The sequence below is a fragment of the Syzygium oleosum genome, unplaced genomic scaffold, assembly GCF_021117445.2.
Source record: "Syzygium oleosum isolate NSW1041296 unplaced genomic scaffold, Sole_v2.1 Sole_v2.15, whole genome shotgun sequence".
NCBI classification, from domain to species: domain Eukaryota; kingdom Viridiplantae; phylum Streptophyta; class Magnoliopsida; order Myrtales; family Myrtaceae; genus Syzygium; species Syzygium oleosum.
This window is the reverse complement of record NW_026607499.1, coordinates 2,121,035-2,141,275: the sequence shown is the minus strand read 5'-3', so window position 1 is coordinate 2,141,275 and position 20,241 is coordinate 2,121,035. Positions and strand designations below refer to the sequence as shown.

At 40.2% G+C, this 20,241-nt stretch overlaps 3 protein-coding genes across 3 annotated transcripts; 2 read left to right on the top strand and 1 right to left on the bottom strand.

The window, feature by feature from the left end:
- Positions 1–3,045: 3,045 nt before the first annotated feature.
- On the top strand, positions 3,046–6,044 carry LOC115678042 (uncharacterized). The gene is made up of 3 exons (XM_030601336.2): positions 3,046–3,738; positions 4,714–5,326; positions 5,557–6,044. Exons 1-3 carry the CDS (start codon positions 3,098–3,100, stop codon positions 5,701–5,703), a joined length of 1,401 nt encoding a protein of 466 aa, XP_030457196.2. The 5' UTR covers positions 3,046–3,097; the 3' UTR covers positions 5,704–6,044.
- Positions 6,045–13,358: 7,314 nt separating this feature from the next.
- On the top strand, positions 13,359–15,023 carry LOC115678213 (uncharacterized). Its single transcript, XM_030601556.2, has 3 exons — positions 13,359–13,526; positions 14,193–14,246; positions 14,388–15,023. The coding sequence occupies exons 1-3, from the start codon at positions 13,359–13,361 to the stop codon at positions 15,021–15,023; spliced, it is 858 nt and encodes a 285-aa protein (XP_030457416.2).
- A 1,175-nt stretch (positions 15,024–16,198) lies between these two features.
- LOC115678043 (probable F-box protein At3g61730) lies at positions 16,199–19,822 on the bottom strand. Its single transcript, XM_030601337.2, has 8 exons — positions 19,639–19,822; positions 18,373–18,578; positions 18,239–18,283; positions 17,853–18,014; positions 17,687–17,734; positions 17,036–17,206; positions 16,663–16,770; positions 16,199–16,439 (listed from the first exon to the last, which is right to left on the bottom strand). Exons 1-8 carry the CDS (start codon positions 19,725–19,727, stop codon positions 16,357–16,359), a joined length of 912 nt encoding a protein of 303 aa, XP_030457197.2. The 5' UTR covers positions 19,728–19,822; the 3' UTR covers positions 16,199–16,356.
- Between the last annotated feature and the right edge of the window lie 419 nt (positions 19,823–20,241).

Genomic DNA, 20,241 nt, shown 5'->3' with positions numbered 1-20,241 from the left:
TTTTAAGTCTATTCTCAGAAAGTTTTGAAATTTTTTATTTTTTTTATTTTTTTCGGCACCTAAAAATTTCTAAATTTCACTCAAAGTGGATTACTACAATATTCTGGACGCCATTCTCACAAGCTTTTGAAATTTTCGATTTTTTGCTTTTTTTTTTTTTTTATTTTTTCGCACCTAAAAAATAAAATTTCGCTTAAATTGGGTGGCCACAGGTGATTCTAAGATATTTTGTGAAGCTTTTAAATTTTTTAGAATTTTTTATTTTTTTTTGGCAACTAAAAAAATTAAACTTTGCTCAAAGTGGGTGGCCATGTAGGTTTTCTAAGCCATTTCAAGTGAAATTTTGAAATTATTTATTTTTATTTATTTCTAAGTACCTCAAAAATTTAAATTTCAATTGAAAGTTGGTAACATCACGCATTCTAAAAACTATTCTATTAAGGTTTTGAAATTTTTGATTTTTCGCTTTTTTTTTCACCTATGTGTGTTGAAGAAAATGAATTCTCAAAATGGTTCTCACTTTTGTTCCGGTAAATCGAAAAACCAACTTTTTTTTTTGTTCTCATTTTTCGGTTTCGTAATCGCTTTGGCCAAGCAAACTTGTCCCTTAAAATAGTAAAATGAAATTGCGTTACCAAACGGCTTCGATCCAAACTCGATTCTGGGAACAAAAACCAGCCTCCGGGATTAACCGAATCTGTTTTCATACAGCACCTCGGGTGGCTGGAGTAGGGATATGGTGAGGTCAGCGGAGTTGGTTGCTCAACAGCTTCAAATTATGGTCAACTCATGGGCTGAGTTTTGGCAGCTGGTTTGAGTGCTTTAATCCATCAATTTTGCTTTGAGTTTTTATCAATTGGCAAGTTCATGTATGGCACTTTAAGCCTCTAACCAGACTTTGCAATTTGCTCCTTTCGATTTTGCAAAAAAGTCCCTCAAAGTTTGCCATTTTCTTGCCCGAGAATGACCAATTTGATTCAATTTGGTTCTTTTGGCTTTATTTGATCAATTCAACTTGGCCCAAGCTCAATTTCAACCTTAATTAGGGGTAAAAATGACGATTTACGGGCTTGGGCAAATTTTGCAAAACTTGCAAATTGGTCCCCCAACTATTGGAAATTGCAATTTGGCCCCAACTTCTTGTTTCAATCGCAATCCGACACGCCCAAGGCTTGGCTAGTCATATTCAGATCCTCGGCCCCAACTTTTATTTTTAGAAAGTAGTTAATATTTTCTAAATATTTCGCGAGCACTATCGAAATTAACAAAATAAATTGCATGGGACCTCCTACTTTTGTTTGAGACTCGGAATTAAAACAAAATCCATAGCATGATTATGGAGAAGCATGAATTTGTCTCACTTAATCATTAATTTGAAAAGGATTTATGTACTAATGCTTTGAGGACACTAAATAATCACATCACAATGTGCTAAGAAAAGGCTCGATTTTAAACAAATAATAGAAAAAAAAAGTTATAAACTTTCTTGATAATTAAGCACCTGAATAGTATATCTGTCAAACGGGTAGGTCGGGTGGGCTATGAGTCAGGTCGAAAATGGTCCGAGCCAAATTAACCCATTTTAACTCATTTCCATTCAGCAGGAACCTTGTAACCCATACCAACCCGACTCATACCCAACCCGCCCCGACATATGTTGCTAAAACACTTCTATATTTAACCTAATTTAGAAAAATTCATATCCCAACTTAGGTGAGGACACGGAGTGAGCGAGTGTGAGATTGTGTGAGAGCGAGAGAGAATGAAGAAAGAATCATTGAGGTGGGTTAGATCTAAGTAAGTTGTAAACCTATATTATTATGACCCAATTACTGAATATAACTAACCCATATAACAATTTAATTTATCAAATATGGGTTAATAAATGAGTTTATGATCTATTTTGACAGGTTTATTAAATAGTACTTTTTGACAAAATCTCATGAAAATATAAATTCGGATTCAATATTTGCATCAAACTTGATGGCCTGATCCTACGATGGACAGTAAATTAATCAAGAATAGTATTTCAAACACGGCTCGTTTTCACCCGATGGTCATTTACATACATTTATTTTTTGAAAATACTAAATACAAACATGAGTTTTACCTTTAGAGATCGCTTTTCAACTTAGCACTAACCATCTTTATATCCCTATTTACAGAAATGTCATTTTATTTTAAAAAATGCCACGAATTCTAATTCATAATGCTAAAATGAGTTTTTAAAGAGAGACAGTTTGATTTTCTCAGTGTTGGGTTCAATTTATTAGAAATATGCGATTGGTATTTATAATAAGGGGAAAAATCACAAAAAAGGCCAAACTATACTCATTGTGACACATTTACCTTGAAGTTCTTTTGTAACATAAAAAATCCCAAATTATACTCATCGCGATATATTTATCCTAAACTTTTTTTTGTGATATAAAAAATCCTAAACTTGTATTTATACGACGCATTTATCCTCCGTCTAGATGCCGTTAGATGATTTTTCAGTCAAAATAATGTCTTTTTTATTTTGCTCAAGCAACGTGAGTGCCATGCCAACACTGTTTGCTTTCTTACGTCTATGTAGGTAGATTTTTAACGGTTCTCATTAACCGAACTTTGAATGAGGGTAAATGTGTCGCACGTGTATAAATTTGAGATTTTTTATGTTACAAGAAAAAAATATAAAGTAAACGTGTTATAATTGGATACAGTTTTGAGTTTTCGGTGGTTTTTGCCCTCGTAGCAACGTGAATGATCATTGACTCAGAAGTGAAGCATGTTTGTGATTTTTATGCATTAATTAATTTTGACATGTACGATATGGGTGGCGGGTGACTTCTGGTCTAAAGAACCCCGATTGGATAGACAGCCGGATCGCAACCCGATAACATAAAATGGAATTCACGGGCCGGGTGGGCCGGGCCGGATCCACTCTCCTCCGAATCCGACTCGCTATCGGGGCCCCGATTTGTCCCCCCACGTTCTGTCCATAAATTAGGGCACGATCTACGATTTTCTCCCCTTTCTTCTCCGTCCTCCTTTCTCCCACACGCAGGTGCGCGCAGAGAGAGAGAGAGAGAGAGAGAGAGAGATCAGATCAACCATGGAAGCCTCCACGGAATCCGCGAGGCCCTTCCAGTTCTTCGTGAAGCTGATCGACGGCAAGACCTCCGTCCTCAACTTCGCCGCCCCCGACGTCGACGCCCTCTCCATCAAGCGCCGCGTCTTCGCGGCCTCCGGGATCCCCGTCCCCTCCCAGCGCCTCATCGCCTCCGGCCGCCAGCTGGACGACCGCTCCGTCGTCTCCTCCCCCGGGCCCACCCTCCACCTCTCCCTCCGCCTCCCCGGCGGCAAGGGAGGGTTCGGGTCCCTCCTCCGCGGCGCCGCCACCAAGGCGGGCCAGAAGAAGACCAACAACTTCGACGCGTGCCGGGACATGAGCGGCCGGCGGCTCCGCCACGTCAACGCCGAGAAGAAGCTTGAGGAGTGGAGGGCCGAGGAGGAGGAGCGGAAGCTGGAGAGGATGGCGGAGGAGTTTATAAAGAAGGCCGCCAAGAAGGGGAAGGGGAAGAAGGGGGCCGGAGATTTGGAGGCGGAGAAGTATGTGGAGAAGTACAGGGAGCAGTCGGCGAAATGCGTGGCGCAGGTTGAGGAGTGTGTTAGGGATGCGATCGGGTCGCACAGGACGTCGAAGCGGAAAGCTGGGGTTGGTTCGGGCACAGATGCAAAAAAGTTGAAGATTTGGTAAGTATTGGAGGTTCGAGCTAATCTTTTTTTGTGGTTTTGATGATGATTTCTAGTGCTTACATTGGTTTTCTAGTTATCATAGAAGCATTTTGATCTCGTTTATGGTATGACCGCTGGTTTGCTTGATGGAGGAAATTGGAGAATTTAGCGGAACAATGTCTATCCATCTGGGAAAATATTACGAAATTGGCCTTTTCGGCAACCTCTTGTGCGCGCCAATTCGTACTATTTTCTTTTGCTGGCGCTTTGATCGTGACCATTTGCTCTGCTTCCTTATGCAATAAGTTCCTGTACTTGTAAGCTTTAGTTTCTTTGTATTACTGAGGCCTCGATACCTCACTTTAGTTCTACAGTTATCCAAATTATTTCGAGCACAATACTTGGAAATAGCTAATTGAACTTGAATTCTGTAGTTACAGATGTAATCTATATCAAGATCATCATACACGGGATTTTACAAATTGTTAGTTGCATATGTAAATAAGTGGAACTATGCAGGCTAGATTCTGTAGAGGCACAAGTTTTCATTTTGCTTAACCTTCTTTTTTAATCATGTGAATAACATAAGGAAGAGCAAAAAGCTAGCAAAGTTGTAGTTGTCTTTTCTTTTTTTCACTTATTGCTTAAATTGTAATGATAATCTTTAGTATGTTTTTAGTATCGTGACTCAACCTGTGTCCTAGGTATGTTCCCCGCAACTGTTTTGCTTGCTGAATTTGATCGATTATAAGCATGAGGGTGGGGAGAGGAGTGTGTATCATATGTAATAAAGAAATTGCAGAGAACTTAACTAGATCGTCGGAACTTGTGGATCAGCGAAGGTGGTTTCTTGCCAACCTGGGCCAATACTGTGCATTTTCGTATATAAGCACGTGTGTACATTTACTCTTCGAAAACTAAGATCTGCAGTAGCTTCTGTTAGTTAAAATAATTTATTGAATTCTTGCCAATGATTTTGTCTGATGTTGTCAGGATGGGGAAGAGAAAAGTAGGAGAAAGTGACAGCGATGATTCGGGAGACGATACCAGTGAGGATGAAGAAAATGAGAAGTCCACCATCTCAGATGGTGCAACGCATTTGAATTTGATTAGGGAAGTGGATGGAAGCTCTGACTCTGTGACTGGTGGGAGACAAGATGGAGAAGCATATACTTCGAGTTCTAATGGAAGTGGTTCTGAGGAAGAAAAAGAGACCAGCATGCAAGTGTGTCCAGAATCCAGCGGGTGCTCTGGTGGAGTTGTGCCTGATGAAAATGGTGCTTTGGTTAACCCAGTTTCTTCCGAGGGTTGTGCTGTTATGTCATTGGAATGTGCCGTAGTTTCTGAGACTGAAGCAGTTGACCTCGTGAACGAGAGTCACCATAAAGTAGAACCTGAGAATTTAGAAGTAATGGTGAGTCAGTCACCAAGTGCTCCAGATTCAGGAGATGAGGTAACAACTGAAGCTGTACAAGCACCTCCAGGGGCTGGTGGGTTTTCAGAGGACAAAGTAGCAGTTGTTGAAGAAGCTGAAAATGTCGAAGCTAATGTTTCAGAGGACAAGGCATTTGATTTCGATGAATTCAATTTAGCTGCTGAAATGGAGGTATTGTACTCTAAATTTTTACTCAGATGACTCGGAACAAGCGTATAGTGAATTCAGTTATTTTAAAGGAGACTATTTTTCAATTATTGACATTCTTAAACATGCAACTTTTTAGCTACCAGAAAGGCATTATCCTAAGTAGCAGGATGTTCCGTTGGAAATGGGTAAATGTTATTGATGCTTGTGATACCACCCGTGCCAAACTACAAATTTTTGCTCTGTTCCTGCAGGTTCTGGGCATGGAAAGGTTAAAGCTCGAACTTCAATCTCGTGGATTGAAATACGGAGGTACTATGCAGGAGCGTGCTTCCAGGCTTTTCCTACTCAAGACCACCCCTCTGGACAAGATCCCAAAGAAGCATCTTGCAAAGAAATGATGCATACGATGCCACCTCAAGCACAAACTTAGTCATGAAGCTGTGATAAAGCTGGAACTTTGTCGGCATTCGATGGGAATAGTCACATGCCATCCGATGCTTTGGGCCTCCAAAAGATTTTATCACCATCTACTTTACACATTGCATGTATAGTCGTCTTTGTTTGTGTGCTTTTGGAGGAGACTAATTTTTGTAATCTGACGTCTTACAAGGATCAAAACCAATTTGGTGATGTTCATTTTCTGGCTACTAAGATCAGATTGCCCAGAGCATTCTGAAGCAATGCTTCCCATCTGTATTTTTTTCATAATCGGAATAAAACGTATCTTATGTTGCCTGTCTGCTGAATGTGGTTTTGAAACTTGCAGTAAGCTTTGGTCTTTTGATATTGTGAAGTGGGCAATGTACTTTTGATATCCACTTGATATAATTTGAAATCATAATAACATGCGTAGGCAAGTAATGAGCGAATAGCTTCTAAATTTGTTACTGGTGCACACGTCTAGTCATAATCAATATATTCTGCTTGAGAGTGTCCCTTTGTGACAAATCTTGCTTTGTTTATGACGTTGCCTTTATCATCCATCTTGTTTTAGAATACTCATTTTGTATCTATCACTGTGTTTCTATTAGCTCTAGAATCCAGCTACCAGACTTCATTGGCTTCAAATTGATGAAGCTTTTCTTGCATAACTGCGATCCAGTTTTCATGGATGATTGCTTCGTCAATTTCTTTAGGACTCATAGATTAGAGCAAGAGAGTTCATGAGCTCTTTGAAATACGATCCGGTTCTGATGCCTTCACCAGAATCACCAATGATTTGCTCTTTTGGATGATTTGTCTTGTCCTTCTAGTCTTGAGGCATTTTAGCTTTGGTTTGTCCTTGTGGTTCGGACTGTTGATTGCATTGATGATGGCTCATCATCTTCAGTGCTACCTCGGACACTTATCATATTGTCATCAAACTTGACACTGATAGACTATTTTACTTCCAGCGATATTTTGTTAAAAACACAATATGCTTTGCTAGTAGTAGAGTGGCCCAGAAATATACCTTCATTTGATCTTGGCTCAAACTTTCAACGTCGTTGTTTGCATTCTTCAGTACGTAGCATTTGTAAACAAAGATCTGAAAGTAGAATATTCTTGGTTTTCTTCTTTTAGATAACTCATAGGGTGTTTTTTCCGACAATGGTCGTCAAAAGACTCGGTAAGATGGAGTGCCGTTCCGATCATCATTGTTTTTGCAATCTCCGGCAAACTTCTGTTTTTCCTTTCGACAACCCTGTTTTGTTGTGGAGTGAAATTGTGCTCAATTTCATTTTCTTCACAATAATCAGCAAAAACTTTTGTTCTCAAATTCACCGCTATGGCTAGTCCTGATGGTTGTAATACTATATACTTTCTCGTTCTATATCTTCCATGCAAGTTTCACAAAAGATTTGTATGCTTCATTTTTGTGAGCAAGAAACATTACCCAGGTGAATTTGGAGTAGTCATCCACAACGATCTGCCTCCTCCAAGACTTATATCTTGTATGTCCGAATAGGTCCACATGAAGAAGCTGCAAAGCTCTGTTAGTGGAAATAATATTTATAGATTTGAAGGTACTCTTTACTTGCTTAACGAGCATGCGCAGCACAACCCAGTCTCATCATACCTTATTCTTGGAAGACCACATACAAGGTACTTTGTTGCTAATTTAAAAATCTGCTTCATACTGATTTCATCTAGCTTCTTGTTCCTAAGCTCTTGCTTCTCTTTGATAGATATCAAGCAACAAGTAGTATCACAGGTGATATTGAGTAAGTAGATGTTACCATACCTCTTTCTTGATAATGACCATGGTGGATCCTTGCCTTTATCTTTACATTCACCATCTGTAAAGCTGATTTTGTATCCTTTGTCACAAAGTTAACTAATACTAATAAGATCATGTCTTAATCCTTCGACTAATGCTACATCTTCAATTATTAGCTCTCCAAGCTTGATGTTACCTTTGTCAACTATCCTTCCCTTGTATTTTCCTCCAAAGTTAACTGTTCCACCATCAATTTGGGTCAAGAATAGTAATTTGTTGGTGTCACCGGTCATGTGTCTTGAGCATCCCCTGTCGAAATACCATTTGCTACTTGACTTTATTTCCTACAACACAGAAAGATTCCATTACTTCTTTGGTACCCAGACAAACTTGGGTCCTTTACTTTTAGTAGGCTTGAATTTCTAATGGACCCTTTTTGGTTTAGCTTACTCAATTGGACATTAATATTTGTAATGACCATCTTCATTGCAACTGGAATAGTTAAAAAAAATATTCACTAACAGATCTAGAGAAATTTCTAATAAAATGATTTTTGTAAGCATGAATAGGAGGCTCTTTCTTTATTCTCTCTTTTGCGCAGGGAAAGGGGTTTCTTTCTTCTTCATTTTTCCCAAATCCTAAACTGGATTTGTTGTAATAAGGAATCTAAATGGAAAAAATGGGTTGTTTTGAACTGAGAGAAAACTTTGTGGTGATTTTGGGAATCTCTTTCTCGAGAGAGATACTTCCATTTTGAGAAAGTTGGTGCTCACTTTTGAGAGTGACCATCTCCTTCTGCAAATTTCCAAGCTCCTCTTTGAAAAAGGTTTTGACTAGTGAATTTTGAAACTTCCCTTTGCAAATAAGAGATTTTCTATGAAGCTTTTCCATGTTCCCCAAAAACCTCTTAAAAAAATTCTTGCATTTCTTCATAAGTGAGTTCAAGAGTTTCTACCTCAATTTCTTCATCATGTGATTCGGTCATGAGACATAGGTTGGCTTGGTCACTATTTTCATTGCTCGTTTCACATTTAGTGTCACTTTTTCTCTATCTTCCCTTTTCTCTTTTTCTGGAGAGGACAATCTAGCTTGATATGTCCAGGTTTTCGACATTTGTAGCACACCACTTCCTTTCCTTTGAAGTCGTATTTTACTTTGAAATGTCTTTTCTCGTCTGAAAATCTTGTTTGCCTTTTCCCTTGGAAGTTTTTTTATTTTCTCATAAGGGTTTTAAATCTTTTGGTTAGCTGTGTCATATCCTCATCATCATCATCATCTTCATCTTCATCTTCAGATGTTGAAGGATCACCTGCATCATCACAATTAGCTTTGAAGGCAATTTTTTTTTTTTTGGTACCCAGGATCCGGCCTAGCACAACCTTACGGGTGCTCACGGCCACCGCGGGCCCGACAGGCCCAACAACGACCACCGACTAACCTGGAGGGGAGCTAGCCCAGGAACCCACCACCAGGGCTCCCCACTTAAGACGCTAGCGACTGGAAGATTTGAACTCGTTCCCTCGGCGATGAGGTAGTAGAGCGCAAACCATCTCAGCCACCCACCGGTGGGTTAACTTTCATATCTTTAGTGTTGGATTTTTCATTAAAGTGTTTAGCTTCATAAGACATTGAGTTCCTATCAGTTCATCCATTGTGATTGGTTGAATTCTCGTTATTTCATGAACTGAAGTCTTCACATGACTCCACTCCTTTGGTAAAGCTCAAAGAAACTTGTTCACTTTCTCAGCATCAGTGAAGATCTTTCCTTGGTTGGCAAGATCATTCATGATTTCCGTAGACTTTGTGAACAATTGCGTGACATCCTCATCTGATTTCACCTTGAACAAGAAGAATGTTTCTTGGGGCTAACAATACAACTTAGAATGGGGTTGACTAGGTTATATGAGGATATTGAGAATCTTTCGCGGGAATAATAGTAATCAGCAATGCAAATTGTGAAAGATGTGAACCAATGTGTGCAATGATTGTGCACTACAAATGGGGGTAATGAATATTGAAGGTAAATCACATGGCACGTTTATAGTGGTTCAGCTTTATATCAAAGCCTATATCTACTCTACAGCTAATAGAATAACAGCGACTCGATTCCACTAGTAATCAATAATGCAAATTATAACTGGCAAGTGTTGTTCCATTCACAAGTTCTATCACACTATCAGAATACAATTACTGCACTTACACTTGTACACTTGACTAATAGTTATTACATAACCAACCGTTTCAGAGAGATATTGATAGTGGGGATGTCTAGGTTAACATACAATTACTGTAGCGCTCCTGATTAAACTCTATTAAGCTTTGCCAATCCATATTAATAGAAGTTCTTCAATCTATACGTTGGAGATCTTCAAGGATGCCAACTAGTCGTTTGAGAGTCGTTGGAGATCTATACCAGAACTAGGAATGCTTTTGCGATCGCTTCCCTTTACTTCTCCAGCTTTCCTAAAATAGAGCTACAGCAGCTATCCCATCGCTTGAGGGCAAAAACCTGTCAGCTACTTTTCAAATATCTTTCCCAGTTTTTCACCTTCGGAACCCAATGCTTGAAACAGCTCTTTTATGTACCATCAGGAGCATATCTCACCATTATCAGTGTTATCTCCTCAACAAGACAACCTAAAACTCAACATTGGCAAGCGTAGATTGTGAGTAAGTTGATAGATGATCTTCAGTGACGATACTAAGGAAATGACGCGAGATTGTAGGATCAATGGTCCTTTTGTCTTTATCAGTAACCAAAGACCTCCAAGAACACTTGGCTTGATGAAAGTACCTTCAAACTATTGCAGAAACAAATGATTGACCAATAAAATAGACTAAATAAAAAAATTGATTTGACACCAGATTTTCGTAGTTCGGTCATAATGACGTACGTCCACGGAGAGAGCAATAACGAATTCCACTATAAATCAAACGATAGAACGGAGATTACAACCACACTTGAATCACTCAAATACTTTCAGTGTTTCCTAGGGCCCCAATTGCACCAAATAACTGAGAAAGTGTTTAGGCTCACAATTCCTCACATCTCTCAATCTCACGAAGAAACTATACAAATCTTACCATAAGATTTAATTGGTTTCAACTCTCTATTACTTCAGGGTGTAATTCATAAGTAGAAGCTCCTCTTCGATACTCTTTATATGAAGTCCATACGACTTTTGTTCTTCCATGTCTTTGTTCCAAACCATTAGTTGAATTCTTCACTCTTTTTCTTGATTTCATCTTTGTATTCATTCAATTCACAGTCACGTCACACACGAAAGGCAAAGACTTCTATTGGAATCCCTATCTAAATTCATAATTCAGAGTAGTATAGAGCATATCAGATCTATTTTTAGTTCATATATAAGTAGCAATATCTAATATCACATATACATGGGTTTCTTCCATAATGTAAACCAATTATTCGTATTTATAAACAAGAGCATGATCCAAAATAGGAAACCTTATTTGGGGATTGCTAGAATCCTCTTTGAGAGTCATTGGAGACCTTAGCTAGCATTAGGATTGCTCTTGCAATTGCTTCATCTAATTGCCGCAGGTTTCTTAAAATGGATTTTGCTGTAACTATCTTTTCTTTGAAGTTGAAACCTGTCGGTTGCTTTTTTGATATACTTCCCGGTTTTCAACTACGGAGTCCAGTCCTATAATGGCTATTTATTGTGCCATCAACGGTCATCTTCCAACATATATCTCACCATCATCAAAGCCAATGCATCACAATCACAATCCGATGCTCACCATCACCGGGTGTAGATTGTGAATGATATGGTTAACGATCTTCAGTGATGGTATTGACGAAATGAAGCGTGATGACAAGACCAATGATCCTTCCACCTTTATCAATGCCCAAAGATTTCCACGAACACTAACTCGACTCTGGTCCTTCCAAGCTAACATAAGATACCACTCACATTGGTACTTGTTCTCCTGATGATCAAAGCCTCGTTTCTCGTCTTTGCTGATACAAAGAATCATCGATAACTTATGAACTGATTTCACCATCTGCACTTGTCATAGTACACATTAGTACTAAACACAGCTTTGGAATCAGCAAAATTCCATAGGGATGTTTTCCGACAAAAACTAGTTGGTAACTTAATCCAACATAGCTGATGATCTCTCTAATTAAGGTTAACAATTTCTAAAAATAGTTCATAAATTGAACGGGTTAGGAAGCAAGGCAAATAAAAGTTGATAATTCAATAGAAAAAAAAACAAATGAACATTGCTAAACAACTCAAATTAGAGTGATGAACCAAAACTAGTTGATAACCTATTGGGAGAAGAGTTGGTAAGTCACACAAATAAAACTTGGTAAATTCACAAAAGAGACGCTTGTAAGTAATGACAAATGAAAGTTGGTAAATCATAACAAATAACTCAAATGGGAGTTGGTAATCCAAAATTAGTTGATAGTATAATTTGGTAAAAGTTGGTAACTCACTCAAATAAGAGTTGATAAAGTCATATAATATTCGGTAAATTGAAGGCTTTTGTAAGAAAGGCAAATCAAATTTGGTAAAAGATAAGAAAAGTTAGTTATTTCTAAAATGATTAGTAAATTATCAACAAATTACCGTGTAATTAGATGACTATAGTTTTTTTTTTATCATCTATTTTTTGACGCTTATGAGCTCTTTTTGGAATCTACTGGCATGGAGACAAAAAAAAAACCTTTTTTTCTCAAGGAAATAGTAGAATCTCTAGACGATCAGAGCCACATTTGAAGCTAATAAAAGATGGATGTGTCTATAATGATTTTTCAAGGGTCCATAAATCCCAATCTGTCAGTTGAGTTGGCCAAAACAACTCTTGCACAAGTGTTCGAATCATAGTTTTGTTTTTCCTCTCTTACTTTGTGTACCCTTCAAAAGAAAATCAGGCCAAAGAGGAAAAGTAGATAATGGTTTAATGAGGAGTCTAATTTGGTAATAAATCAGAGAGTACAGTTGTAATCTTATGGTAACACAGCAAAACCTTCTTATTACAGCAGACCCAAAATGGAAAAAAGGAACTTGCTGAGTTTGAAACCCAAAATGGAAAAAGGTACTTTCTGAGTTTGAACCTCCTCCACGTGGGATCTAGGCTCTGTATAAAAGACTCTAGCCTTCCCTTACAAGCTGTGGCAACTTCCTGGTATCACCGTGGCTTTGAAACTAAGTAGTGTTTGCATTGGTTTTGCTTTCGATCTGTATCCGAAGATGATCACATCGAATTGGAAGAGCAACTCAAGCTTCTAAACAAGCCACCGGTTGAAACATTCGCGGTAATGAGATAGAAACCCGGTGAAACCGTTTCATCTTTCTAAACCATTTCTCGGTAATAATATTAGTATGTTTTTTTTTTTGGGAGACCGAGGAAGGAGATATTATTGATTGTGTCGATATTGACAAACAACCGGCGCTCGATCATCCTTTACTTAAGAATCACAAAGTTCAGGTTAACATTATTCCACATTTCATTCGTAATTTACTTGCGGGATGGGTTGTTGACAATGCGGATAAGTAAAATTTTTTATTATATGTGCTAATTACGTACTCTCTTTCTTTTGGTGTGTCTTTTGTTTAATAGAGAAAACCCAATCTGCCTCTTATCAACTTCTCCAAAACTTCCTCTACTACCTAGTATGTGCAATTTGGATCAAGAAAACCTTGCCCGATTGGAACAGTTCCCACTCAACGAATCAAAAAACGAAGATTTGATAAGGATAAGGTCCCTTCCTAAAATGCCTTCTGCGAATATGGTCGAAATTGAAAATGCACCTCTTTCCGGGCAACATGTACTCTCTCTCTCTCTCCTTAGAATAACATATGTGCTCCATCCGATATGTGTATTTTGCAGCAAGCGTTCTTGAGCCACGATCTCACTTCTGTCAAAAAGTATGGTGCTAGCGGACATATCTCTGTTTACAATCTAAGCACAGCTCTGGATCATAATATATGGATTCAGACTGGACCTCCTGATCATATTAGCATCATTGCAGCCGGTTGGCGGGTAAGCATATGTTACTGTACATACATCTGATTTAGAGGAGGATTTTAACCTCATTTTTTCGAAAGTTCCATGAATGCCCTTACGTGCTATTAAAATGTATGACAACACTTTTTTTTTTTTTTTGGTAACCGAGGTGTCCGGAATGTATGACAACACTTTTTTTTTTTTTGGTAACCGAGGTGTCAGCCACTTGCGCGCACCTCGACTATTCCTCGGGGGAGACTAGCACGGAACCCACCGCCATGGCCCCCACTTAAATTACAAGTGCTCGTTGGGAATCGAACACTGGACCAGGTCGCTTAACCACACAATCCCAAGACGCCTAACTCAGAGCTAACCCATGGATGGGTTATGACAACACTTTTGTTGGTTGTATAATCGAAAAAAATCGTAATTACTCGTTCAAATTACTTGCTATGTGGTTCCATAAACCTTCCATGCTCTTAATGTAAATTTTAATCTTATTTTCATTCTACAACAGCTATTTAAAATTCATTTGTAAGTATGATTTGAATTTGAAAAACATTCTCTTTTTTTTTTCTTTTTAACGCAATTAAATTCTTTTTTTCCAGGCATTTCATTTTAAATGGTATCGGTAGCTACTTTCCAAGTATAGCGACTTTACGGTCGGTATCTTTAGTGACGATTTATGTGTCGTTGTATTAGGTCGATCCGGGGCTGAATGGCGACGGTGTTACTCGATCATTTTCAGATTGGACAGTATTCCATCTTAAATCTGCACAAACTTCAATAAATTTGCACACCAAATTTATTTTTAAAAAAAAATAAAAATTTAATAAATTTTTTTTCTTATTTTTTATTATATGTAGCTTGCATTATCCTGATTTCTTTTGAAACTAGAGCGCTATTGGTAACAGGGAGATGGTTTCCGCGATGGTTGCTTCAACACATTATGCAGAGGTAAATAGAGCATTAACTCCCAGTCATCCGATAACCCCAGTTTCTCGATATGGCGGACCCATATATGAAATCAGAATCGAAGTCTCGCAGGTTACTTCAGTTTCTTTTCTACGTGAAATCAATAATCATTCGGCAAATGAGAACCTGAACGTGATACTTATGATAGAGCCTCCATTGTTGTCGCTGTCCATGTCGTCGCAGGAACTGACTGGGAACTGGTGGCTCCGCGTTCATGACCCGCCGATCAGCGTGGGCTACTGGCCGAAGGAGCTGTTCGTGAACTTTCGCAAAGGCTCGCTGCACGCGGCGTGGGGAGGGGTCGCCAAAGAAGGCACGGCCGGGTACTGCCCGCCCATGGGCAACGGTCAGATGCCGGATGCGGATACCCGGAAGGCAGCTTACCTCAGGAATGTCCGATGGGTGAATGCCAAGAGAGAGAGTCTGCCTCCCGGCGGAAGGATAGCCGAGGTCGTGGACACGCCCGGATGTTATGGTGTGCTGGATGAGAAACTCAAGCCGGATCCATGGGGTTACGGTTTCAGCTTCGGTGGTCCGGGAGGATACTGCAGATCATGAGGGCATTCTCCTGTATATGCTTGGGTGTGAGAAATAAATGGTTGAGAAGTAAAATGAAAGTAGCACATTCATGAACCAAGTGCAATTCGAATATCATCCTCTACTGAGCATCTTTTGGAAAGCTAAGCCCGACTCGATATGACCGTTCCTAAGCTCAGTTTCGCCTCGCAAAGTCGGTCGCTGCTCGGCGAGAATTGGCTTACTCAAGTTTGCCTAAACACGCCCTCGCGAGCATGCGCTGAATCGAACTTGGCTAACCAATATCATACCTGCATGGCCGGTCTGATTTCGCCGCTAACCATAAGTATCTAACATTAGAGCAGAAGAACGGCTTCTTCTAATTCTTTTCTTTTCTGTGATTATATGTGCACGCCATATCATTTGAATTAGCAGCTTCGGTGGGAAGTAAATTTTTCAACACATGGTACAAGATACGTAGGTCATAGAGAGTAACAACATCGAGGCAAGTAACGAGTTGCCGATCACAGCATTCGTGGTGAGTAACAGCATAAATCGAGTTTGCCGGAGGGCAATTTGAATATTGTTAGACTGAGCTATACGATAGGTGAATGTATTTAATTAGATTATTGTACAGTATCAAATCGATGAGGAGCGATCTTACGCATGCTGCTGTCTTGCTTTTCCGTTGAACCAATCTCTCTACACGGATGAGCATTGGAAACTTTGCTTCAGGGATAGGATTCCTCTCGATGAATGTAATGTATAGATCTGTTCCAGTTTCGGGCCAGGACAGTCGGTTTAGTTAATGATGCGTTATGAACTTGGCGACTGGCGAGTACATATTGAGCTGCACGCGAAGGGCTACTAGTCTGGTAACTTGAACACTACTGAAATGGGAGACTATCGCTTTGATCGATTTGGAAAATCGATAACCAAGAAGCCCAGAAAGATGTCCAATTCACGAACTTATGGACTATCAACAGCTAGCTAAGTGAATTTATACTTCGAAATGCCACGAGAACATGAAGAGTCCTTGCAGGAAATGTGATTCTCCAATATGCTTTTATACTTTTAGTATCTTCTATAATACTCCATGCCTCACCATTGAGCTGGAGATTTCGATTTGACTAGATGCAGCCATGCACTGGTCATACGGCTCCATGAGTTCCCTAAGAATGAGCGGAAAATGGTGCCTCAAATGAGATCATAAGAAATCTGTGCATGACCTTGTCCTTTGTTAGGGGTGATAGGATAGCGAACCTGATCATCAGTTGGTTAGGTATTGTTTCTTCTTTCGATATCGTAGGATTACATATGCATTTTGTTTACGATTAGAGTTTTCAGATTTTTATTCGAGAATTGGTATGATGAATCACAGAAGCTGCTGAGAAATCCTGATCGAAACGACATCGCCGCCGGCTCCAGCTCTCATGACGTGATATTTAAGATGCAATCCTGCGTCGACACGGTTCAAAAAACTGTCAATGCGAAAATAAAAGTCACCGTTCTGCTTCTTAGTTCTTTGCATCTTTATGTCGATACCATGGAGAGAAAACTAGCTCCATGTCGACTTATCCGATCAGATAATTACTGCCGTTTCATGATCGATTCAGAAGCAATGCAGCTTTTCAGTATATGCGCAAAGGTCAACTTTTAACTGATTGGTTTAGCGCAATACCTTCATTTTCCTGTAAATTGGTATTTACTGCAACCGCATGGACCGTGACCTTGGCCTTTGGTTGCCAATCGGCAGGCTTCCCTACCCATGACTTGACATCAAAAATTGCTGCCACAAAGTTACGAAAAATCTTCTGTAATCTCAATACAGCAAGCAATTAATCTATCCAGATTGCTACTATATGATGGTCCTGTCACTGAGGGCTATAGTTTAGTTAGGCATGGGCCTATGGATTCTGCATGTTTCTGTTGCTGCTAGCAGAAAGCTTGGTAGTCAGTATGAAAGTGGGAAATTTTCTGTGGGTGGCTGCATGCTTGGGCATTTTGAGCAGGAAAGCAATGATGATTAAGCAAGAATGAAATGCTAAGATCACCTGAGGTTGAGGAATCTTTGAGGTGTTTGACGTCAAAAATGGCTCCAGATGCTGCTTCTGTATTCTTTTTGATATCGTGAGCTCCTACAACCTGATATTCCCAAGTTCCGTCCTGGAATCCCTCGTTGAGGAAGAGTTCGAAGTGCCTTGCATCCAAAGTTTGCATGGTTCCTACCACAGTGAATATTTTTGAGTCCTATGTTGGCTAAATCAAACGCACAGACCATTTTTGCAATGTCCAGAAGAGACTATGGAAAGGAAGTGATCTCTCTGTTTCCGATGATACTAATATTTCCCTTGAATGCCTAAATGATTCCCCCCAAGAAACTCACGATCAGTTTAAAGCAAGAAACCAAGTCATACAATTTGCAATAGACTGAGAATGCCAGTTAATTCACGAGAGTTATGAAATCCAAAATTCATGAACCTTGCGTTGTGGGTTGGCAATACTTCATTTGAGCATATCTAACATCATTACCGTTTAGCCTATTCGGGCAATTGCAAGAGAAATAGACCGGATATCCACAAGTTCTTTTGAATTCAAGTACTAATTTGTACCGAGTAGTCAGCCCGTGTCAGCAAAGACGGGGACGATATGTTTTACCAAAGAGAGGAGATTCATATCACGTTAGCAGAACACAATTGGTTTACCTTCACAGTTGCTTAGGTCACAGAGAGGACAGCGAACTAGCTGCAAATCTGTGTGCAGACAAATGCGAGAACATAAGGTTAGAGAAGCCATGAAGTGCTTCTGTTGTCCATACTAAACATTTAAATGCGGAAAAGAATGGCGGGGCACTATGCAACTAGCGAGTACCAGCTATCCAGATTCCAGTTCTGATGTTCTTCAGCAAGCAATAGCCGCCAGACCGCAATTTCTTCTCCATATTCTCCGCTTCTGGTATTTCCACAGGACTCAACCTCTCGGTCAGGAGTGCCTGCGATGAATCAAGAGAGAATGCACCAATTCGCATCCAATCTTGAGTTGCCAATTGAAAGAAAAAGTTAAAAGACATCATCGTTGTAAATCAAAATCAGAACATGTTAAACGAGGCACAGAATGTATTCTTCTTACTATCTGTATACTACTGTTTCGAAGTCTCAAAAGGGGTGACAACTTCCTATGCAGTTATCCTTTTTTCGCCCGGTCTCATCTTTAAATGGGACATATCAGAAACGAAACCAACCGAAAGAATTACTCACCGATATGCTTCTCCTGCTGACGAAACATGTAAGAGTGACTCCCATCTTGCAGAGGGAAAAAGAAGTGAGGCGAATTTACGAGCTGCACTCTATGATAAAAGGACAAGTTGGAAAAAAAAGGTTCTGTTCTCTACCGAAAGCCGAAGCATAGAGCGAGATCCACTTGCACGAAACTTGCTTCTGCTTAGGCTCGGGGACTCGAAGATCACGCAAGCAGGCAAACTTCCATATGCTCTCGTCCATCATCAGACGGTAAAACCATTTGCTGGTCAGCGCGAGCATCACCAGGGATCTCCCGCTCAGGAACCTCGCTATCGCCGTCCACACGTCTTCCTCGTAGCTATTCAGATGCCCAAAAGAGAACGCGAATTTTGAGAATTCTTGCTCAATATGATGGGTGGAGAGGCAAGTGGAGGGGGCAAATAAAAATGATTATCGCGGATGACACAGACGAAAGGAAGAGGTAAGTCTCTGAGCTGCTGTCCATTGTCGCGCAACGACGGCGTCTCTCTGTGTCGGTGTACGCACAGCGAAGAGAACATACACACAAATATGTCATCAAACTATGAACAATGAAGAACCGATAGCTTTTCCTAAAGCATGTCAACCAAGGAGGGACATCATGTGAAATCATTAACCACCAAATAGAGCCTTCCTCAGCTCCATATCGAAGTGATCGGTAAAACCTGACGAGTCGTTAAGGAAAAAAGCAAAAAAGCACGCGATAAACTTGATAGTTCTAGCTTCGATCTTCGAGTTTTTTTTTTTTTTTTTTTATCAATGAAGATGACAGATTCCGCTGCAAGCGAAAATTCATGCGTATGGCTCGCTCTTTCGGAAAATCTCGACCGCATAGATTGTGCATTCGACTCTCGAATTGCGTTCTCACAATCCGAGAGAATCGGAGAATTTAAGAAACTATTCAATCTGTCAAAGACTCCTTTCAATCGTTATATGCTAAGAATCCTAGCGACTCGTAGTCTGAAGCGGACGATATAGTTAATCTCCGTCTCATGCAGCCGCACCGTGCTGCTCCTATCAAGCTCAATCGACCTCCACGAACCAAGCCGAGATCGAAACTCAACGAGGACCGCCAAGCCGCGGCTAAGGTTCTCACCAGGATTCGAATCGCGAATCGATCCGCCAGCAGCAGCAGCAGCGAAACTTCGAAACGGAAGAGGAATAAAAAACAGAGCATCCGCGGTTTTCGTGCACGCGCGTGTCGAGTTTTCGAACCGAATCCGCTCCGAGCAACAGCAGCACGAAGCGGTCGCGCGGCGCGTCCGCCACTGAAGGTCGGAGCTGCGAGCGGAGAGCTCGGTCGACGGATCGCGAACGAAGGAACGAAGCAAGCCGGAGGAAGAGAGAGAGAGAGAAGGAGAGAGAGAGAGAGAGAGTACCAGTAGAAGGTGGAGTGAGGAGCGAGGTAGGTGGAGCGAGGGGAGATGCGAGCGCACACCGATCGCTCTCTTCTCAGTCGTTTTCCCATTGCTGCTGCTGCTTCTCTCTCTCTCTCTCTCTTTCTCTCTCTTCTGGTTCGAAGCGGATTTCGATTGTGCTCGGAAGCAGCAGATGTGGAGAGCTCCGTCCTTCTGCTGTTTAAACCGCGCGAAACGGAACGCTCAGATTTTTGAATAAGGACTGTATATTTATTTATTTATTTATTTGATTTTTTTTTTCTTCGGGCGAGAGAGTTTATACGGGCACGGGTCGTGGGCATGGGCTCTATCCATTTCGCTCCGAACCGGGTGATTTTGCCCCGACTCTCTCTTTTTTCTTTTTCTTTTTTTCGTTTTTATTTATTTACGGTTAATATCATAAATGAGCGTGTTAGGCTCGTTCCTGTTTTTTCTCGTGAGTAATGAGTTATATAAAATTTAGTACAAGATTAAAACGAGTGCGCTTGCAATGAAATGTGACCACCACGAGGCTCCATAGCACATTATTTTTTCCCTAAGAAAAGCCATTTATTTATGTTCTATTTTAGCCATCTGAAATACTTT